The 16,614-nt window shown below is 39.6% G+C and overlaps 1 protein-coding gene across 1 annotated transcript in view; it reads left to right on the forward strand.

Annotated features, from left to right (window-relative positions):
• Window positions 1–16,595, forward strand: part of UTP20 (UTP20 small subunit processome component) — a 93,007-nt gene extending 76,412 nt beyond the window's left edge. Inside the window, exons 48-62 of the mRNA XM_082634618.1 lie at window positions 588–704; window positions 2,195–2,365; window positions 2,601–2,732; window positions 3,150–3,260; window positions 5,087–5,166; window positions 5,600–5,669; window positions 5,804–5,986; window positions 6,707–6,838; window positions 7,320–7,452; window positions 8,992–9,179; window positions 9,923–9,994; window positions 12,519–12,782; window positions 12,981–13,107; window positions 14,354–14,499; window positions 14,775–16,595. Of these exons, the coding sequence (XP_082490744.1) occupies window positions 588–704; window positions 2,195–2,365; window positions 2,601–2,732; window positions 3,150–3,260; window positions 5,087–5,166; window positions 5,600–5,669; window positions 5,804–5,986; window positions 6,707–6,838; window positions 7,320–7,452; window positions 8,992–9,179; window positions 9,923–9,994; window positions 12,519–12,782; window positions 12,981–13,107; window positions 14,354–14,499; window positions 14,775–14,930 (2,082 nt within the window). The 3' untranslated portion in view covers window positions 14,931–16,595. The remainder of the gene's footprint in view (window positions 1–587; window positions 705–2,194; window positions 2,366–2,600; window positions 2,733–3,149; window positions 3,261–5,086; window positions 5,167–5,599; window positions 5,670–5,803; window positions 5,987–6,706; window positions 6,839–7,319; window positions 7,453–8,991; window positions 9,180–9,922; window positions 9,995–12,518; window positions 12,783–12,980; window positions 13,108–14,353; window positions 14,500–14,774) is intronic.
• Window positions 16,596–16,614: the final 19 nt, after the last annotated feature.

Here is a 16,614-nt window from a genome sequence, read left to right on the forward strand (position 1 = left end):
AAAACACAAATGTGATCGTTTTATTGTATATATTTTTTTAATCCTTCATTGGCTCCCTTTTTTCCCAGGAGAGAGCCCTGTCCTTCATTTGGGCCACAAGGGCATAGCCTCATCCTGTACACGTGGCTTCCCCTCAGTTCTCTAAAGTCACCACACTTTTCCCACCCCAGGACCTCACCATCTACTCCTCCCTCTGCCCAGGTCCCCCCCAGAACTCTCACAGCACCCTGCATTTATAGTGAATTATTCCCTAGAGTCTATCATCCTGGCTAAGATCCGTGAGGGCAGTGACCCTGCTGATCTTGGTTATTGCCATGTCCTCCACGCCAAGCCAGTACCTGGAATCAAAGCAGATGCTGAGTAATAACCATTTGTTAAATGAACTTCGAATCTCAGCTGCACCGTGAGCTCCCACCTTCTTCACTTACTGAGACTCTCCCAGGTGGTTCCCTTTTCTTCACACTTTTTATAATTTCAAATAGAAGCATCTTAACCTTTCACATTGGTCTCTTAAAATCATTTCACCTTTACCTCACTCATTTGGTCTTAGGGGCAACTGATGTGAAGTATCTTTTTAAATCTTCTAGCTGTTGCATCTTAGTCTGAAGACTTCCAAGATCAAGTCTTCAAGTGATCATGTTCTGGAAATGTTGGATCCTTTTATGTCTCTCCTCATAGACTGCCTGGGTTCCATGGACGTGAAGGTGAGCATCTGTTCCTTTGCGGGAGCTGTGCTGTGCGGTATACCTAGAACTTGTTTCTAGCCTCGTGCTTCACAAGATGATTGAGTTTTTAAAGAGATTTACAACATCATGAACTACCTCTGTTCTCTGCATTAAATGGCTCCCTTAACAGCAATTTAATAATAATAGGTAGCGCTTAACAGTTGTAAAAGCCCTTCATTTGATCCTCACAACAACTTCATGAGGGTGAGTGGTGCTGTCCCCACGGCAGTAATCATCATCTCATCATCATCATCCTTGTTGCTACTGCTCACTGCTGTGAATCCTCATAACAACACATGACGCATATATTATTAATGTGTCTCTTTCATAGATGAGAAATCCAGGCCTTAGGCTAAGTGACTTGCCCCATATCACAGATCCAGGATGTAAGACTCTGTCAGACTCCGAAGCCCACACCTTTCCCACTCTCTCAGATTGCCTATTTTACAAGAAAGGTGCCAAGAGGTTAAGTATTTAACAACTCTGTGGTCAAACAGGTAATAAGCTGCAGAGCTGGGTTTTTTTTTTTTTTTTTTTTTTTGCGGTACGCAGGGCCTCTCACTGTTGTGGCCTCTCCCGTTGAGGAGCACAGGCTCCAGATGTGCAGGCTCAGCGGCCATGGCTCACGGGCCCAGCCGCTCCGCGGCACGTGGGATCCTCCTGGACCGGGGCACGAACCCGTGTCCCCTGCATCGGCAGGCGGACTCTCAACCACTGCGCCACCAGGGAAGCCCAGAGCTGGGTTTTAAGCCCTGGTCTTTTTGACTCCTGAGCTCTTTGCTTTACCTTCGTCTAATCCAGCCCAATAAGGCCATCCCGGCAACCAGAGTGTAGGGGTCTGTTAGGTAGAGGTGAACCAGCTGGTCTAGGTAATCTAGAAGGTTTGGCCTGGAGGTTCAGGGATTCTTTTGTAGTCACTTGGTCCCAACACATTTTTTCATACCTTTGGCACTGCACTTAACTATATTAAATTATAGGTCATAGTTCCCGTGCTTAATTTCAGCTATCTGCTCCTTAAATGCGGAAAGGCATCCTTTTTATCATCGTATTTCTAACACTCTGTAGAGTGCCTTGTGTACATAATATAAGCTTAATAAGAATGGATTAAATTGAAGTACCATTCTAGAAAATTGGAAAGGCATTTATAATGTGTTTTTCAGGGGAAAAAATGCTAAAATTAGCCAGCCTATCTAATCATTTACCCATAATAGGTTAAGAATATGAGCACCTTTTCTCACTTGCTTGGGATATACCTTCACTTACTGCTATGGAGAAGCAGTAAGTTCTACAACAGGGAAGAGGAAATGTCCCTATTTCCTTACACTTTTAGCACAGTTCTCCCTGAGTGGACTGGCAGAGCGCTTCGTTCCTTCAACTCGGTCGCTCAGTGTCTACACAGCCTTAGGTGCTGGATTGTTGAGTTTGGTCACTTCATCAATTGATTGGCTTTGTCTGACTTTGTTTTTCAGGTGATTACAGGTGCTTTACAATGCCTGATCTGGATCTTGAGGTTCCCCCTGCCTTCCACAGAAACAAAAGCGGAACAGCTAATGAAACACCTTTTCCTTCTGCTGAAGGACTATGCAAAACTCGGGGCTGCCAGGGGCCAGAATTTCCACCTGGTGGTAAATTGTTTCAAGGTGAGGTGTTTTCACTTGCACTTAGAAGAAGCCAGGACCAGGATTAACATCAAAGTTACTTTTCCTCATCATCTTTTGTGGTCGTGGTCAAAATTTCTTCCAAATTAATTTGCTAAGGCCAGAGTGTTGGTATCCTGTGTGAAAAAACATTGCTGTTGTGTTGAGTCCTTATCATTCCACTGTATACTGATTTGTGGGATGTCCTGGCTGTTAACCTCAGTGTTATAACTTGCAGTGTGTGACCATACTTGTGAAGAAAGTGAAGTCTTACCAGATAACTGAAAAGCAGCTTCAAGTTCTACTAGCATATGCTGAGGAGGACATTTATGATATGACAAGACAAGCCACCGCATTTGGTCTTCTGAAGGTATGGTGTCACCAGAATGTTGGACTGTGCAGTGAATGAGCCTCATGTCAGATATTTAGAATAACATGGAACATAGTGTTCTGACTAGCTGTAGATAATTCTGAAATTAATTTATAAAGATTATTATGATTTGATTGATTAATTATAAGCTAACATATCTGCTTATTAAAATGTTTGAACATGAGCTCTATATTAAACTTCCAGGGAATTCTGTACAAATGCATGTAGTCTGCTTGTATGTATCATAAAATTGACCATTTTAACCATTTTTAAGTTTATGTTCTTTTTCTTGTGGAGATACTTTCATTATGTTTGAAAACTGCCTGTGACTGCTTTTAACATCAGGTCAGCTTAGTAAACAACAGGCCATCTTCAGTAAAACATGAAATAAGTATGTCTTTTCCTTTTGTATTTTAGGCCATTTTATCAAGAAAGTTGTTGGTTCCAGAAATCGATGATGTCATGCGCAAAGTGTCCAAGCTGGCAATTTCTGCACAAAACGAACCTGTCAGAGTCCAGTGCAGACAGGTTTGTAGAGAGAGCTTATTCCCATGGCAAGGGTTGGGCCCTGCCTTCTCTGTTTGGTTTTTAGGTAGAGAGATGTCAACACTGAATTCTGAAGACTTTGTGTCATACTGTTGCTTTATTCTAAGACTCAGGAGCCCATTCACATACCAAGTGTAAGGCCATTTTTCAGTATAAAGAGCATTTTGAATATAGCCCATATGTGGCACGTTTCAGATGGATGAAGAAATACATTTTCCTTCTGCAGCATGATAACCTGCAGCAAAGATTTCCATCCAGTGGTCCAGTCATTGACCACTTAATGTGTATCACTGGGTACCTGGTATTTCTGGAAGAGTGGTTAACAAAATTTTTATAGTCCCTGTCTATCCTATAGCAGAGATGCGCAAAGCAGAAATCCCACAAGTAGTTATTTAATTACAGACATCCTAGGTGCCAGGAGGAAGAAAGTACTGTTGTATTTCATCACTTACAAGACACACCATTACTTACATACCTCAAAGGAAGGAAAAAAAACTATGACAGTGGTAAGATGGCATCCATTGTAAGACATCCCAATTTCAGATATGTTAAAATGTGGAAAACTGTGCTTCTTAAAATTGACAAAGTATGGAAGAGTATATGATAAGAGCACATGACATGGTGGAGGACCACCCTAATGTGATAGTGGGGGAAAGCTTTCCTGAGGATTGGCATATAAGCAAAGTTTGGAGGAAGAATAAGGCTTAGCCTTGCAGGCTAAGGAAGATAAGCCTTGAAGTGGGTAACAGCTTAGCTTGTTGAAGGTGAATGACAGGGGAGGGGGCCAGATCAGGCAAGACCTTGTGGTCTTGTTAAAGATTTAGGGCTTTGTTCTAAGAATAACAAAGAGCCAGTGAAATCAGTAGACAGAGGAGTGACACTAGCAGATTTGTGTTCATAAATTTGTCCTGATCTTATGAGTGCATATCAACCCGGGAAATGGAAGGGTCTGAATTGGAAATATGAACTCGGAGTTAAAGGAGGGCTTGGGCTGCGGAGGCCATCTTTAGAAAAAGTTAACTCATTTAGGAAGAAGGAGGGTCAGCTGCTATTTATTAAGCACTAGCTGCATGCCCAGCTCTTTACATACATGACTTCTATTTGTAACTATCCTTCGAAAGAAACAGTACCACCATTTTATGGTTGGGGAAAAACAGGCCTTGGTAAGTTAAATGATGTGCTTAGTTCTCACAGTTTATTAATAAAGGAAGCTGAATAATACAGTAGTTTGCAAGCAGAGCCTTTGGATGCAGATAGGCTAGGCATGGGATTCTGGCAGTGTCACCTGAGCAAGTTGCTTACCTTCTTTGCCAACTCCATTCTCTTCATCTGTAAAATGGGATCATATTACCTACTTCCTAAGGAAGTAATGAAAACCAACCAAGAAACACTTAACCCAGTGCTTAACACAAAGAAGTGATTTAGTAAATGCAAAAGTTAGTAGTATTATCTCTATTATTGTTATTATTTCAGGGGAAATACAGGGTTGAACCACAGTCCATACTCAGTTCACCACAGCCTCCTATCAGAGAGATGAGCTGCCGGTGTGTGAGCTGAGATTTAGAGCCCTAAACAGCCATGCTAATGGTGGGCCAGGACTTGACGCTTAATCAGGCAAGACCTGAGGAAGTGAAGTGGGAGGAGAGAGGAGGGGCACAGTTATTGACTCAAGAGGTGGACTTCACCTAACTGATCACCCTTCTGAAAGGTCTTTGTAGCCTACCAATGTGTCCCAGAAAGCAGCTTAGGAAAGAGGAATCCTGGAGGGACAGGATCCAAATAATCTCTTGTGTGACTTCTGTTCCTAGGTTTTTCTGAAATATATTCTTGACTATCCCCTGGGTGACAAATTGCGACCAAACTTGGAATTCATGCTCGCTCAACTGAAGTAAGTTGAAGCCATAAACTACACAAGGCAGTGGGGTAGGTTCTTCTCTCCTTTTAATGTGTGGACTGTCTTGAAAAGAACAAAGCCGAAATGTAATGGCACATCCTTTGAGGATGCTGTCCTATGAATCACTGACTTGATTGTCAAGCACTGTGCATGGCTTCATATAGCAGGTCTGCAAGCTGCTTTTCAGTTCACTCTGACCTTCGATTGTCATTAGAGTCCACTTAGGAGAACAGTAAAAATCTAACAAAATTACATTTACAACTGCATAGTAGCATGGTAAGTACATGTGTTAAAATTGGGAAAATGGAGGTTTTTTCCACTTTTTAAGAAATACACTGGCACCTTGAGACAACATTTTAAATTCTTAAAAATAATTATTGGTAAATTTTAAAGTTACTAACAAGTCCTTCTAATGTTCTTACCCTAGTTATGAACATGAGACCGGGAGAGAGTCTGCCTTGGAAATGATCGCTTATCTCTTTGACACATTCCCTCAGGTACCGTGAATCACAAAGACAAACTCTGTGTTTGTTAACAAGCTGTGGCTCCCGGGAGCCCAGGGTCCTCTGTTTGTAGGACATCTGTGAGAATTCCAGTCTGAGTGTGCTCATAAGTGTCTGTTTTCTTTCAGGGACTGCTCCACGAGAACTGTGGAATGTTCTTTATTCCTCTTTGTCTGATGATGGTGAACGATGACTCTGCCATGTGTAAAAAGATGGCATCCATGGCAATCAAATCCTTACTCAGTAAAATCAGCCTTGAGAAAAAAGATTGGCTCTTCGATATGGTTACCACCTGGTTTGGGGCAAAGAAGGTTAGGGTTGCTTTTAGTCATACTGCAAAGAAAAGTCTGAGCTTTTGGTGTTCATACTTTAAATAAGAATACGTATTATACATTGTTGAATTAGTTTTTCCCAAATAGCTTTATTGTTGTTACTTGATTATGTTAATAATATATTCTTACAGTAAAATTTCAGAAAATATAAGAAGTTACAGAGAGTAACAGAAATCACCTGTATTCCCACTACAAGGTCAATGTCACCCAGTTACTCTACATGAATGTATTATAATTTACTTAACCAATCCCCATTGATGAGTATCTTTGTTTCCAATTTTGCTTATACAATTTATAGGATGTAACTTTTGCCGATAATTATAAGCACTTGCTGACTCTACCCTCATCATCACTGGCCCATCTTTGTGGAATATAAACAACACATGTCATAACTTAATATTGGCTTTAAGTATTAAAATCAGAATGGGGTCGGGGGGCTGAAACTTCTTCCTTTTTTTTTTTTTAATTTAAAAATGAGAAAAAATGTATTATTCAGTGGATACCACTTTTTTTAATGTTCTGGGTGGTGAAGATTTCTCTATATTTTTCATGTTAGCCACCAAAAATCCACATTCTCTTGACTTCTGGTATCATAAAGAACTACTGAGGACAGAGTCATGTCCACCTTCATTTAACAGTTTTGGAAACAGCTTCCCAAGTTGTGCTGATATTGTCTTGTGATGGTTTTATTTTCGGTAGAGCTTAAATAGACAGCTAGCTGCCCTGATCTGTGGCTTGTTTGTGGAAAGTGAAGGAGTCACTTTTGAGAGAAGACTTGGAACTGTTCTCCGTGTGATTGAAAAGGAAATTGATCCTGAAAACTTTACAAATGTAAGTTATTTGCTAGGGAGTAAAACTCTTGCTTATTTTAATAGTTTTACTTGAGGTGGTGTAGCTAATAGATTAAATATTATTTGAGTTCAAAAGTTTTTTTATTAATAAAAGCAAGAACTCAGTGTAGTTCTATCTTCTTTTTAAAGTGAAGATTAAAGTAAGTTATCTTCCATAGTATATGATGATCAAAGTTTCTTAAGCCCCCCAGGAGACAGCGATGTCTGGAGGCATTTTTGGTTTTGTCACAACTGGAGGGTAGAGGCATGCTACTGTCGTCTAGTGGGTAGAGGCCAGGAATGTCGCTAAACATCCTCTAGTGCACAGGGTAGCCTGCCAAAGCAAAGAACTATTTGACCCAAAATGTCAGCAGTGTTTAGGTTGAGAAACCCTGGTATAGATGTACCTCCTGGAGTAAAAATGTCCATCAAACACTTTGAAATTATTGTCTTAATTGATTTAACATCCCTCCTAATTTTAGATAATGGAAGAGACTGAAGAAAAAGCTGCAGATCGCCTTCTGTTTAGTTTTCTTACCCTGATAGCTAAACTCATCAAGGGATGTAATATTATTCAGCTTATCAAGCCCTCTGAGACTCTGAGTAAAATCTGGAGTAAGTATTTCCTTTTTATTTAAATCTAAAAATAAACACTTCAGAAATATATAATGTCAGGGGGAAAGTCCATGAGAAAAAGATTTAAAAGGCCCTTGCAGATTGATTACAGTGAAAATATTTTTTTCTGGGGGAAAAAACAAATAATATATGCATGTATATATGTATCCTCATAAACAATATATTTCATTTATAAATAAGAATATTAATTATGGAGGAGTAAAAGAAGGAAAAAAATTTCCCAAAGTCCTCCTTGCTACTTGATTATTTGTTATACATTTCCATCCAGTCTTCCTTTTGACAAATAACCATAGGTTTTTTTTTTTGAGGTTGCATAATTCCACATAAACTTTTATATCCTGTTTATACCTAAGTAGGCATATTATAGTACTGTAACATACTTAGTAGATATCCTTTTAAATGGCTATAAATAATCCATAGTATAAATGTGCCATAATTTACTAAACCATTTCACTTCTGTGGGAATATTTAAGTTATATATTATTTAAATGAAATAAAATAAAATGAAATAAAATTCGTTTCTTTAAATGAAAAATAAGATCCTGGAATTTTTAATTTAACATTTTAGTTTTGATTAATCAGTAGGAAATAGACATTGCAATGAATGTTTTAAATACCCACTTGTTTTAAGAGAACTCATATGATTTTATGAGAAATAATCCAGTTACTAAGTTACTATATGGCCTACTCTGGTATGGCTCCACTGAGATAATTACAAAGGTTCATATAGAAAAAAAAGTAAAACCATCTTCATGAAATAAAGCAGCAGAGACTAAAACTCAGATATGAGATGGCTCATTTAGAATTTCAGTCTGTTACCACAGGGTTTTTCTACTGTACGTTTCAAGTGTGGTATGTGGAGAATGGCCCTGTAGCATAAGAGTATGATCTTAATGGCTCATCCTTAAGATAGTTTAAGGGGTCATGTTTAAGGATATGAGCTCTGGGGCCAGATTAAATTGGGGCCCAGGCTTGGTTCTGCCTGTTACAGCTTGGCACATTACTTAGCTCCCTCTGGAACTATAAAGTGGGAATGACAGTTCCAACCTCACAGAACTGTTGTGAGGTCTAAATCAGGTAATATGTGTAACACGTTTAGCCTATGCCTGGCACATAGAACACCTCAATAAATGATACCTTTCCAGTCAGCTACTTGGAGCCACTGATTTCAATAGTTATGAGAAAAGAATATGTACGCATGTATATATCTTAATTTTAGTTTAGAAATTGTAGTTGTTGATGCTACCTTATCTCTTTGAGTCTTCAGCTAGTTCTTATGAAACTGGTCTGTTTTCAGGCTGACTCGAAGCTCTGTCTTATCATTTACCATGGTAGAATTGGTTCTCTAGTAGCTTCCAGTCTCCCCACGTCACTTCCGGGAAGCAGAGGCTATTTTGTTCATCTTTGAGTCCTAAATCCAAGCACATAATAGATACTCAAGAAATGCCTGAATTAGTCACGCTCACCACCACAGTCAGGAAAACCTTGACGTCTGAGGATGCGCTTTGGCTCCCTTAGGTCACGTGCACTCTCATCTGAGACATCCGCACAACTGGGTTTGGCTCACCGCAGCCCAGATTTTTGGATTGCTCTTTGCCTCTTGCCAACCGGAGGAACTTATCAGAAAACGGAATGTCAAAAAAACTAAAAAGAAACTCTCAGAACCTGTAGCAGTCAGCTTCCTAACAAGTGACCTTGACCAAAAGGTAAGTTTTCTCTAAGACTCTTTCCTTCCCTCATCTACATGAGATGTTCATTCTGGTTCCTGTAACTGTCTTGGGGTTGGCCTTGGGATAAACTCTTACAGTCAACAACTTGATGCACGTGTGGATCCATAGGAGTGTTAGTAACTAGAGAGGGGTCACCCTAAAGGCCAAGATTTTTCAAAGATAATTTTTAGACCATTGGTCTAGTCAGACTTGTGATTTGCTTATTTAGCATATTTATCTTCCATTATATATTTAAGTTCTTTATCAATACTGGCAAATAAGATACTGTCTGTCCTGCCTCCATAACCTTGTTGATGACTTAATGAGATCATGTCCTGAAAATGTTAGGTAGGGACCGTGTGTTATCTGTCTCCGATTTCGTAGGGCCTAGCACAACGCCTGGCTTATAGTGGGATCTCCATAAACATGGAATGAGCAGAGAGTGGAAGGGAAGAAAACGGGGCGGGGGGAAGTATTTGAATGTTATAAAGTTGTCTGCCAATAATCTAAAGGATTATGATCTATATCTCCCCATGTCCTGGAGCTAAAATTCTTATGGCAAATAGAAGGGAACATTTACACAATTTCTGGTCATGAACCTTCCCTCTCCAGATCGACACAGGTGGTCATTCAGAGCAAAATCTCCTACCTTAGTTGTATCATTATAGTTACTTGGAGTTCTTAAAAACAGTCAGAAATACCCTGCATTGTGTCTGCCAATGTCCATTTTCTTTTCACAGATGAAAAGTATCTCCCTAGCCTCTTGCCATCAGTTGCACTCCAAATTCTTGGATCAGTCTCTAGGAGAGCAGGTAAGTATTGTAATCCTCCCAGTTAAATAGAAGGGACCTATTCTACCAACAGTATAGGAATAAGCTTATGTTTGGTTTTTGGTTTGGTTTGGTTTTCCCTAGTTAAAGCTTGGGGAATTAAATGAAATATAAACAAACACTTAAATACCTGTTCAATTAGGCACATGTATCTCATTGACTCTGGTGTCCATACCGGGATTACTCCTGGCTCCGTTTAAAATTCCCAATAAAGATGATGCAGTGGGAGGCTGGCTGTTTATCTTTTTCATCTTCAGTTTTAACATACCTACTCCGTGTTGCAACTGAAGCTTTGAAGGACAATGATTGATGTTGGGTTTTTTTTTTAATTAATTAATTTATTTTTATTTATTTATTTTATTTTTGGCTGCGTTGGGTCTTCTTGCTCTGTGCGGGCTTTCTCTAGTTGAGGCGAGCGGGGGCTACTCTTCGTTGTGGTGCACGGGCTTCTCATTGTGGTGTCTTGTCTTTGTTGCAGAGCACAGGCTCTAGGCACATGGGCTCAGTAGTTGTGGCACGCGGGCTCTAGAGCACAGGCTCAGTAGTTGTGGCTCATGAGATTAGTTGCTCCGCGGCATGTGGGATCTTCCCGGACCAGGGCTCGAACCCGTGTCCCCTGCATTGGCAGGGGGGTTCTTAACCACTGCGCCGCCAGGGAAGTCCCTGATTGATTGTTTTTATATTAAACTGTAATATTGAATTTCCTTCCCTTATCCCTGGAAGCGAAAGAGAAAGCAGTAATGTTCATGCTACAGTGTGGTCTGAGAATTGTCTGTCCTTAACAGAAGGCAGATAAATGATTCCATCACTAAAAAGCTTTATGTAGTTTCATATAAAATTTAATTCTAAGTAAAATATGGAGAAGAAAGCATTTGTAAATATGCAGTAAATGTGAATTGCTTTTGAATAGTTGGTCTACTGCTCCATTTTACTTTTTCCTCTTGATAGAGCAGTTGGGCTGGTAGATAATGAAGTGACACGGATGTGGTATCTAGATATAAGCAAAGCACTTGACCACGTCTCTTGTGAGTCATTATGAACAACGGAGCAATGTAGATTAAGGGACGGGGCACTAGAAACTAGGTGAATGTTGTATCTGAAGAGTGATCTCAGGTGGCATGCCATGAACATTGATAGTTCTCTCACTTTTTTAAATGGCAGGGTTGGGGAGGGAATGGATAACAAAGTGAGGCCAAAGAAATCATGCCAGGGTGGACAGTGGGTGGGGCCTTACACAATATGGTTTTAATAGAGGATGACAAACCATACAAACTCAGGACAGGTAGGAAGAGATTTACTAGTACCAGCCCAGGTTGAAAGAAATTATGGATTTTACTTTACCTTAATCTTAGAGTGAGTTAACAGTGTGAAGTGGCTGCCACAAGGAGAGAAGGCCTCCAAATCTGGTACTGTCCTCATGCAGGCCCAGCTTCCAGAAGGAAATGATAATCTTGGCATTAACTCTTGATGGCCAGGCTAGCCTTGGACAGTGTGTGGTATTCTGAGTACCACATTTGGGGGAACTTTGGGTACACAGCTCTTCTAGCAGAGTTGCCAGGGTAGTGAAGGAAATCAAATTCAACTTGGTTTCCTCTTCACATAACGGGTGTGAAATACCCACGTCAGATTTCATGGATGTTGCAGAGTTAGCACTCAATAAATGGGTCCATTATTATAAGACTAAAAAATCACCCCTGGGCAACTGGACCAGATGGTATATGCGGGAAAGAGGAGCTCAGTGTTTAAGAACTTGGGCTGGAATTCTAAAGACCTTTGAATCCTGACTGACCACTCTCTTTGTCTTTGGCTGAGATTTACCAACTCTGAGCCTTGGTTTTCTCTCCTGATAATAGTACCTAATAGGGATATTTTAAAGTTGAATTGGAACGCTGTATACAAGGCAACTAGTCAGTGCTCAGTAAATGGATCAATAAAGGGAAACTCGGGCTTCCCTGGTGGCGTAGTGGTTGAGAGTCCGCCTGCCGATGCAGGGGACACGGGTTCGTGCCCCGGTCTGGGAAGATCCCACATGCCACAGAGCAGCTGGGCCCGTGAGCCATGGCCGCTGGGCCTGCACGTCCAGAGCCTGTGCTCCGCAACAGGAGAGGCCACAACAGTGAGAGGCCCACATACCACAAAATAAATAAATAAATAAATAAATAAATAAATAATGAAGGGAAACTCTTATTTCAGTGAAGAATAGATGAAGGAATTTAATGGAATGAGGATCAGAGCTCTCTTGAAAAATGTAAATGGATGGTCCAGAATGAAATTATTTACTCAGTGGAACCTTAAAGAATAGAAGTAGGCCAAATGGATAAAAGTTACATGGAAATAGGTTTGGACACACTGTAAGGTAAACTGAAGAATAATCCAAAAAAAGGTTCCATCATCAATTTAACAGTGCAATACCCAGTTTTCTGTTCTCTAATTGTAGGATAACTATTTTAGCTTCTGCAAAATCAGAATCCAATTCTTACCCTTCCCCTCTCCCCCTTTTTTTAAGGTTGTTAAGAATTTGTTGTTCGTAGCCAAAGTCTTGTATTTACTGGAACCTGATCCTGGGGATAAGCAAGGTAACATAAAAGAAGACATGGAAGAACAGGAAGTTTTAGGTGATGGCATGGCCAGAGAGGATGGGGAAGAGCACAAGACACGTGCAGATGAGAAGGAAGAGCGGAGCGAGCCAGCCACACTGCTGTGGTTGATACGGAAGTTGTCCCGGATCGCAAAACTGGAAGCTGCTTATTCACCTAGAAACCCGTTAAAGGTGCGATGCATGTGCAAAATGACTGAAAGTAGTCTTTTTTTTTTTAAAGTATTTTAATGGTTTTAGTTATCCTCCTAAGTCCCTAGGAACTTTTGAACCCAGAACTGCAGCAATAACATCTGCCCCCAAAGAGACCTTGTTTTCTAAATTAACTCTGTGTAGCTGCAAGTATAAAAGAAAAATGATCTGTACTTTCAGAGAACATGCATCTTTAAGTTTCTTGGAGCTGTAGCAATGGATCTTGGAATAGACAAGGTGAAGCCGTACCTCCCAGTGATCATAGCTCCTTTGTTCCGAGAACTGAACAGCACCTATTCGGACCAGGGTAATTCTGCGGCCTCTCTTCTGAATACTTGCATGTTAGGATTCCTGTCTTCTCTCCTGAATGCTTCCTTCTTCCTTTCTGTCCTCCCTCTCTGCCAGAGTTTAAGAAAGAAAACTTGCTAGGTATCAAGACAATTAATAGCAAGAAAATAAGGCATATTTGTGTTATTTTTGACTGTCTTCTATATGCTTTCTTGTGTCTAAGAGTGAATGTTTCTCTCCTAAAAGATGATGTTTTATTCCTATGCATAGATTAAATATTCAAAGAAAAATAATTTGGGGTGGTTCTAAACCTCATAGCGCTGCGAAAAATAATGAACAAATGTCATTATATTCTCAAAAATTACAAGGCAAAAATATGAAATAGTTTTTAGTTCAAATATTTTAAATTTTCCAATTTTTTTTTTCTTGCCTGGTACATTTGGTACATTTCCCTTGCTGATCCTAAGTTACCTCTTTTGATATTAGGAAAAGTGGGAATTAGGGGTTGGAAAGAGAGGCAGTAAAGTGGATGTTAAGAATTTTAAAATAAAACAAAAATGAAGTGAATGTCAAAACAGAAGCTGTTTTAGTCCTATAGCCTGGAGAGTTTCCTTCTTAGAGGTCAGGTTGACTTTGGTTCTCAGCCAACATTTATTGAGCACCTAAATAAGGGTTCAGTGGTGGAAAAGGCCCAATCCTCATCTTCAAGAAACTTGCAATCTACAGTAGGTGTCATGAGCTTTCCTGAAGTTGAACGCAGAAATCCTGGACTATTTGCATTTGGGAGAGAGGAGGCAGGGAAGGGTGGGAGAATATGGCTTTTTGTCAGCTTCTCAAAGGAGTCTTTGATCCAAAAAAAAGAGGTTACAGCCAGAGCCAAGCTTCTATGACCCGGGAATTAGAGAAACACAATTACCTTTCTTTGCCCCCATCTGCACAGAGCTGAGCAGGTTAATAAAAGTAACCCAAAACATTTGTCAAGTTCTCAAATTACTTTGATGTCTTCTGAGCCGGGATTCTCTTGGGTAGTTGCTTCATGGTCTCTGATCTCTTGCTGCATCCTGGATGAGGTGTGGCTCAGAGTGCTGTGTCCAGCACTTCTGCTTGTTCTCCCATCTCAGAAACAAAGAGGCTAGTTTTAGATCAGTGTTTAATGTTGAAGTGATAAAGCCTCAAGAGTTTAAATTTTGCGTGTTGTTAATTTTGTACATATTCAAATGTGTCCTTTCCTACGTGTTTCTGATTATTATTGTGTGTGTGATTAGATCCTTCACTGAAGAATCTATCCCAGGAAGTCATAGAATTACTGAAAAAGCTGGTTGGGCTCGAGAGCTTCTCCTTAGCCTTTGCCTCTGTACAGAAACAGGCTACTGAGAAAAGGGCACTCCGGAAGAAGAGGAAGGCTTTGGAGGTAGGCCTGCTCTTTGAAAACATGGCATGTTCATTAGGCTTAACTATTTTTAACCAGGGGTGTGTGCATGCGTGTCAAACTTACCCAGGGAGGATAGAGGAATTGGATGTATTTGAGAAGTGGGACTTTATAACTGGGGCTCCAGATTTTCTTTAATGGGCATGTATTGCATTTGTGATGTTTAAGGTGAACAAAATGGTCCATTTCTGCATTTGATTTTTATTGGTCTAACATTTACTTTAAAAGTAGTATAACATTTCTATTCTTTTTTCAAGTTTGTAACTAATCCTGATATCGCTGCCAAGAAAAAGCTGAAGAAACACAAAAATAAAAAGGAAGCAAAGAAGAGAAAGATCGAGTTCCTGCGTCCAGGCTATAAGGCCAAGAGACAAAAGAGCCACAGCCTGAAAGACTTAGCAATGGTGGAGTAAAGTGCTCCCTGTGCTAATACAGTGTCCCAACTTACCCCGAAACATGAACTTTCTAGTGTATCTGCTGGTCCAAAATCATAGATTTTATTATTTAATTTAAACTTTGGCACAGGTTGTATATTATACAGTTTAATATAATTCATGCTTAGTTTTAATTAAAATATTTCATACCACTACTGTATCTTCACTGTCTAAAAAGCATCTGACACTAATGATAAAGAGCTTAAAATGTATTTTTCTTTTTAAAAATACACATTAAAATAGCAAGACAACATGTAGAAGTTAGGAATAAATCAAATGATTTGCAATACCTTTATGGAGGAAATTATAAAACTTTATCAAAAGGCATTAAGAAAGATCTGCACAAATGGAGAAGTATAGCCATGTTCATGAGTAGGAAGATTCAGTATCTTAAGTTGTTAGTTCATCCCCAGTTGGATCCCACTGGGTAAATGTGTATCTGAGCAAAATCACAAAGGAGTTCTTCATATTATCCCAACAAGCTGATTCTAAAATTTATATGGAAGATAGTAAATCGAGAATAGCCATGATGCTTTTAAAAAAGGATAACAGGGTGAGGGGCTTGCCCTCTCAGATATGAAAAATAAGACCAAAAGTGCTGTCTGTGGAGGGACGATGTGATAAACTCTACTTCATTAAAATTAAGACCGTCTACTTACAAAAAAGATACAACTGGGACATAGTATGTACCATATACTGATAAAGGATTAGTAGCACCCAGGCTATATAATGAATACCTATGAATCAACAAAGATAATACAGTAGGAAAAGTGGCAAAAGAGAGAAATAGGCATTGCAGAGGAAATATAAATGGCCCTTAAACCTCAACGTTTAGCAAATATGGCTATATCAATATTACTTATGTACTGGTTAGTAAGTAGTCACTATCTTGAGACCCCCAAGTGCCACCCTGGCTATATGAGTCCCTAGACTCCATGTCTCCCTACACCAGAAATTAAAGGACTAATACCTGGACTAGTAGGGGTCCTCCTGCATCAGCTATGTCTAGTTGTTAAATATTTTTTTGAGTCACTCCTCCTGTATTTAGCCTCATTAATAATTAGGAAAATGCACATTAACATCAGAATGAAATTCCATTTTGAACCCTTCAGACTTATAAAGCTGACAATACCAAACGTTGGCAGGCATGGTGGAGGAAAGGGCACTCATAAACCACTTTGGAAAACCATTTGGCATTATCTTGTTCAGCCATATCTTTTGCCTCTCTATGCACTTGATGTAGAAGCAATACTCTTTAGTGCCCAATATATTTGGGAGGGGGGAGAAAGAATCTATCCTACCCTTTACATTTTATTTAATTCTCATAGTCTTCCTGAGAGCTTCCTAAAACTCATTATTTTACAGATGAGGAATCTCATCTCGGATTAAATAATGTATGTAAGGGTGACACAGGTTATAGGTGGCAGAGTTAAGATTCAAACCCAGGATTAAAAGCCCATGCTCTTTGTAATTTGTAATTATGGGATTAGAAATATTATAGCATAAGGCATAGGAATCAAATGTTCAAACATTCATGAACTTCAGAATTTGTGTTTTGATGTAGTTTATATATCAAACAAGAGTTCTCATACTTCTAAGGTGTTTGTAATGTGCCAAAAGGATAAACATAGGGCATCTTGGAAGGCAGACTCAATTCTAAGTG

This window comes from Mesoplodon mirus, assembly GCF_964341445.2.
Source record: "Mesoplodon mirus genome assembly, chromosome: 11".
NCBI lineage: Eukaryota > Metazoa > Chordata > Mammalia > Artiodactyla > Ziphiidae > Mesoplodon > Mesoplodon mirus.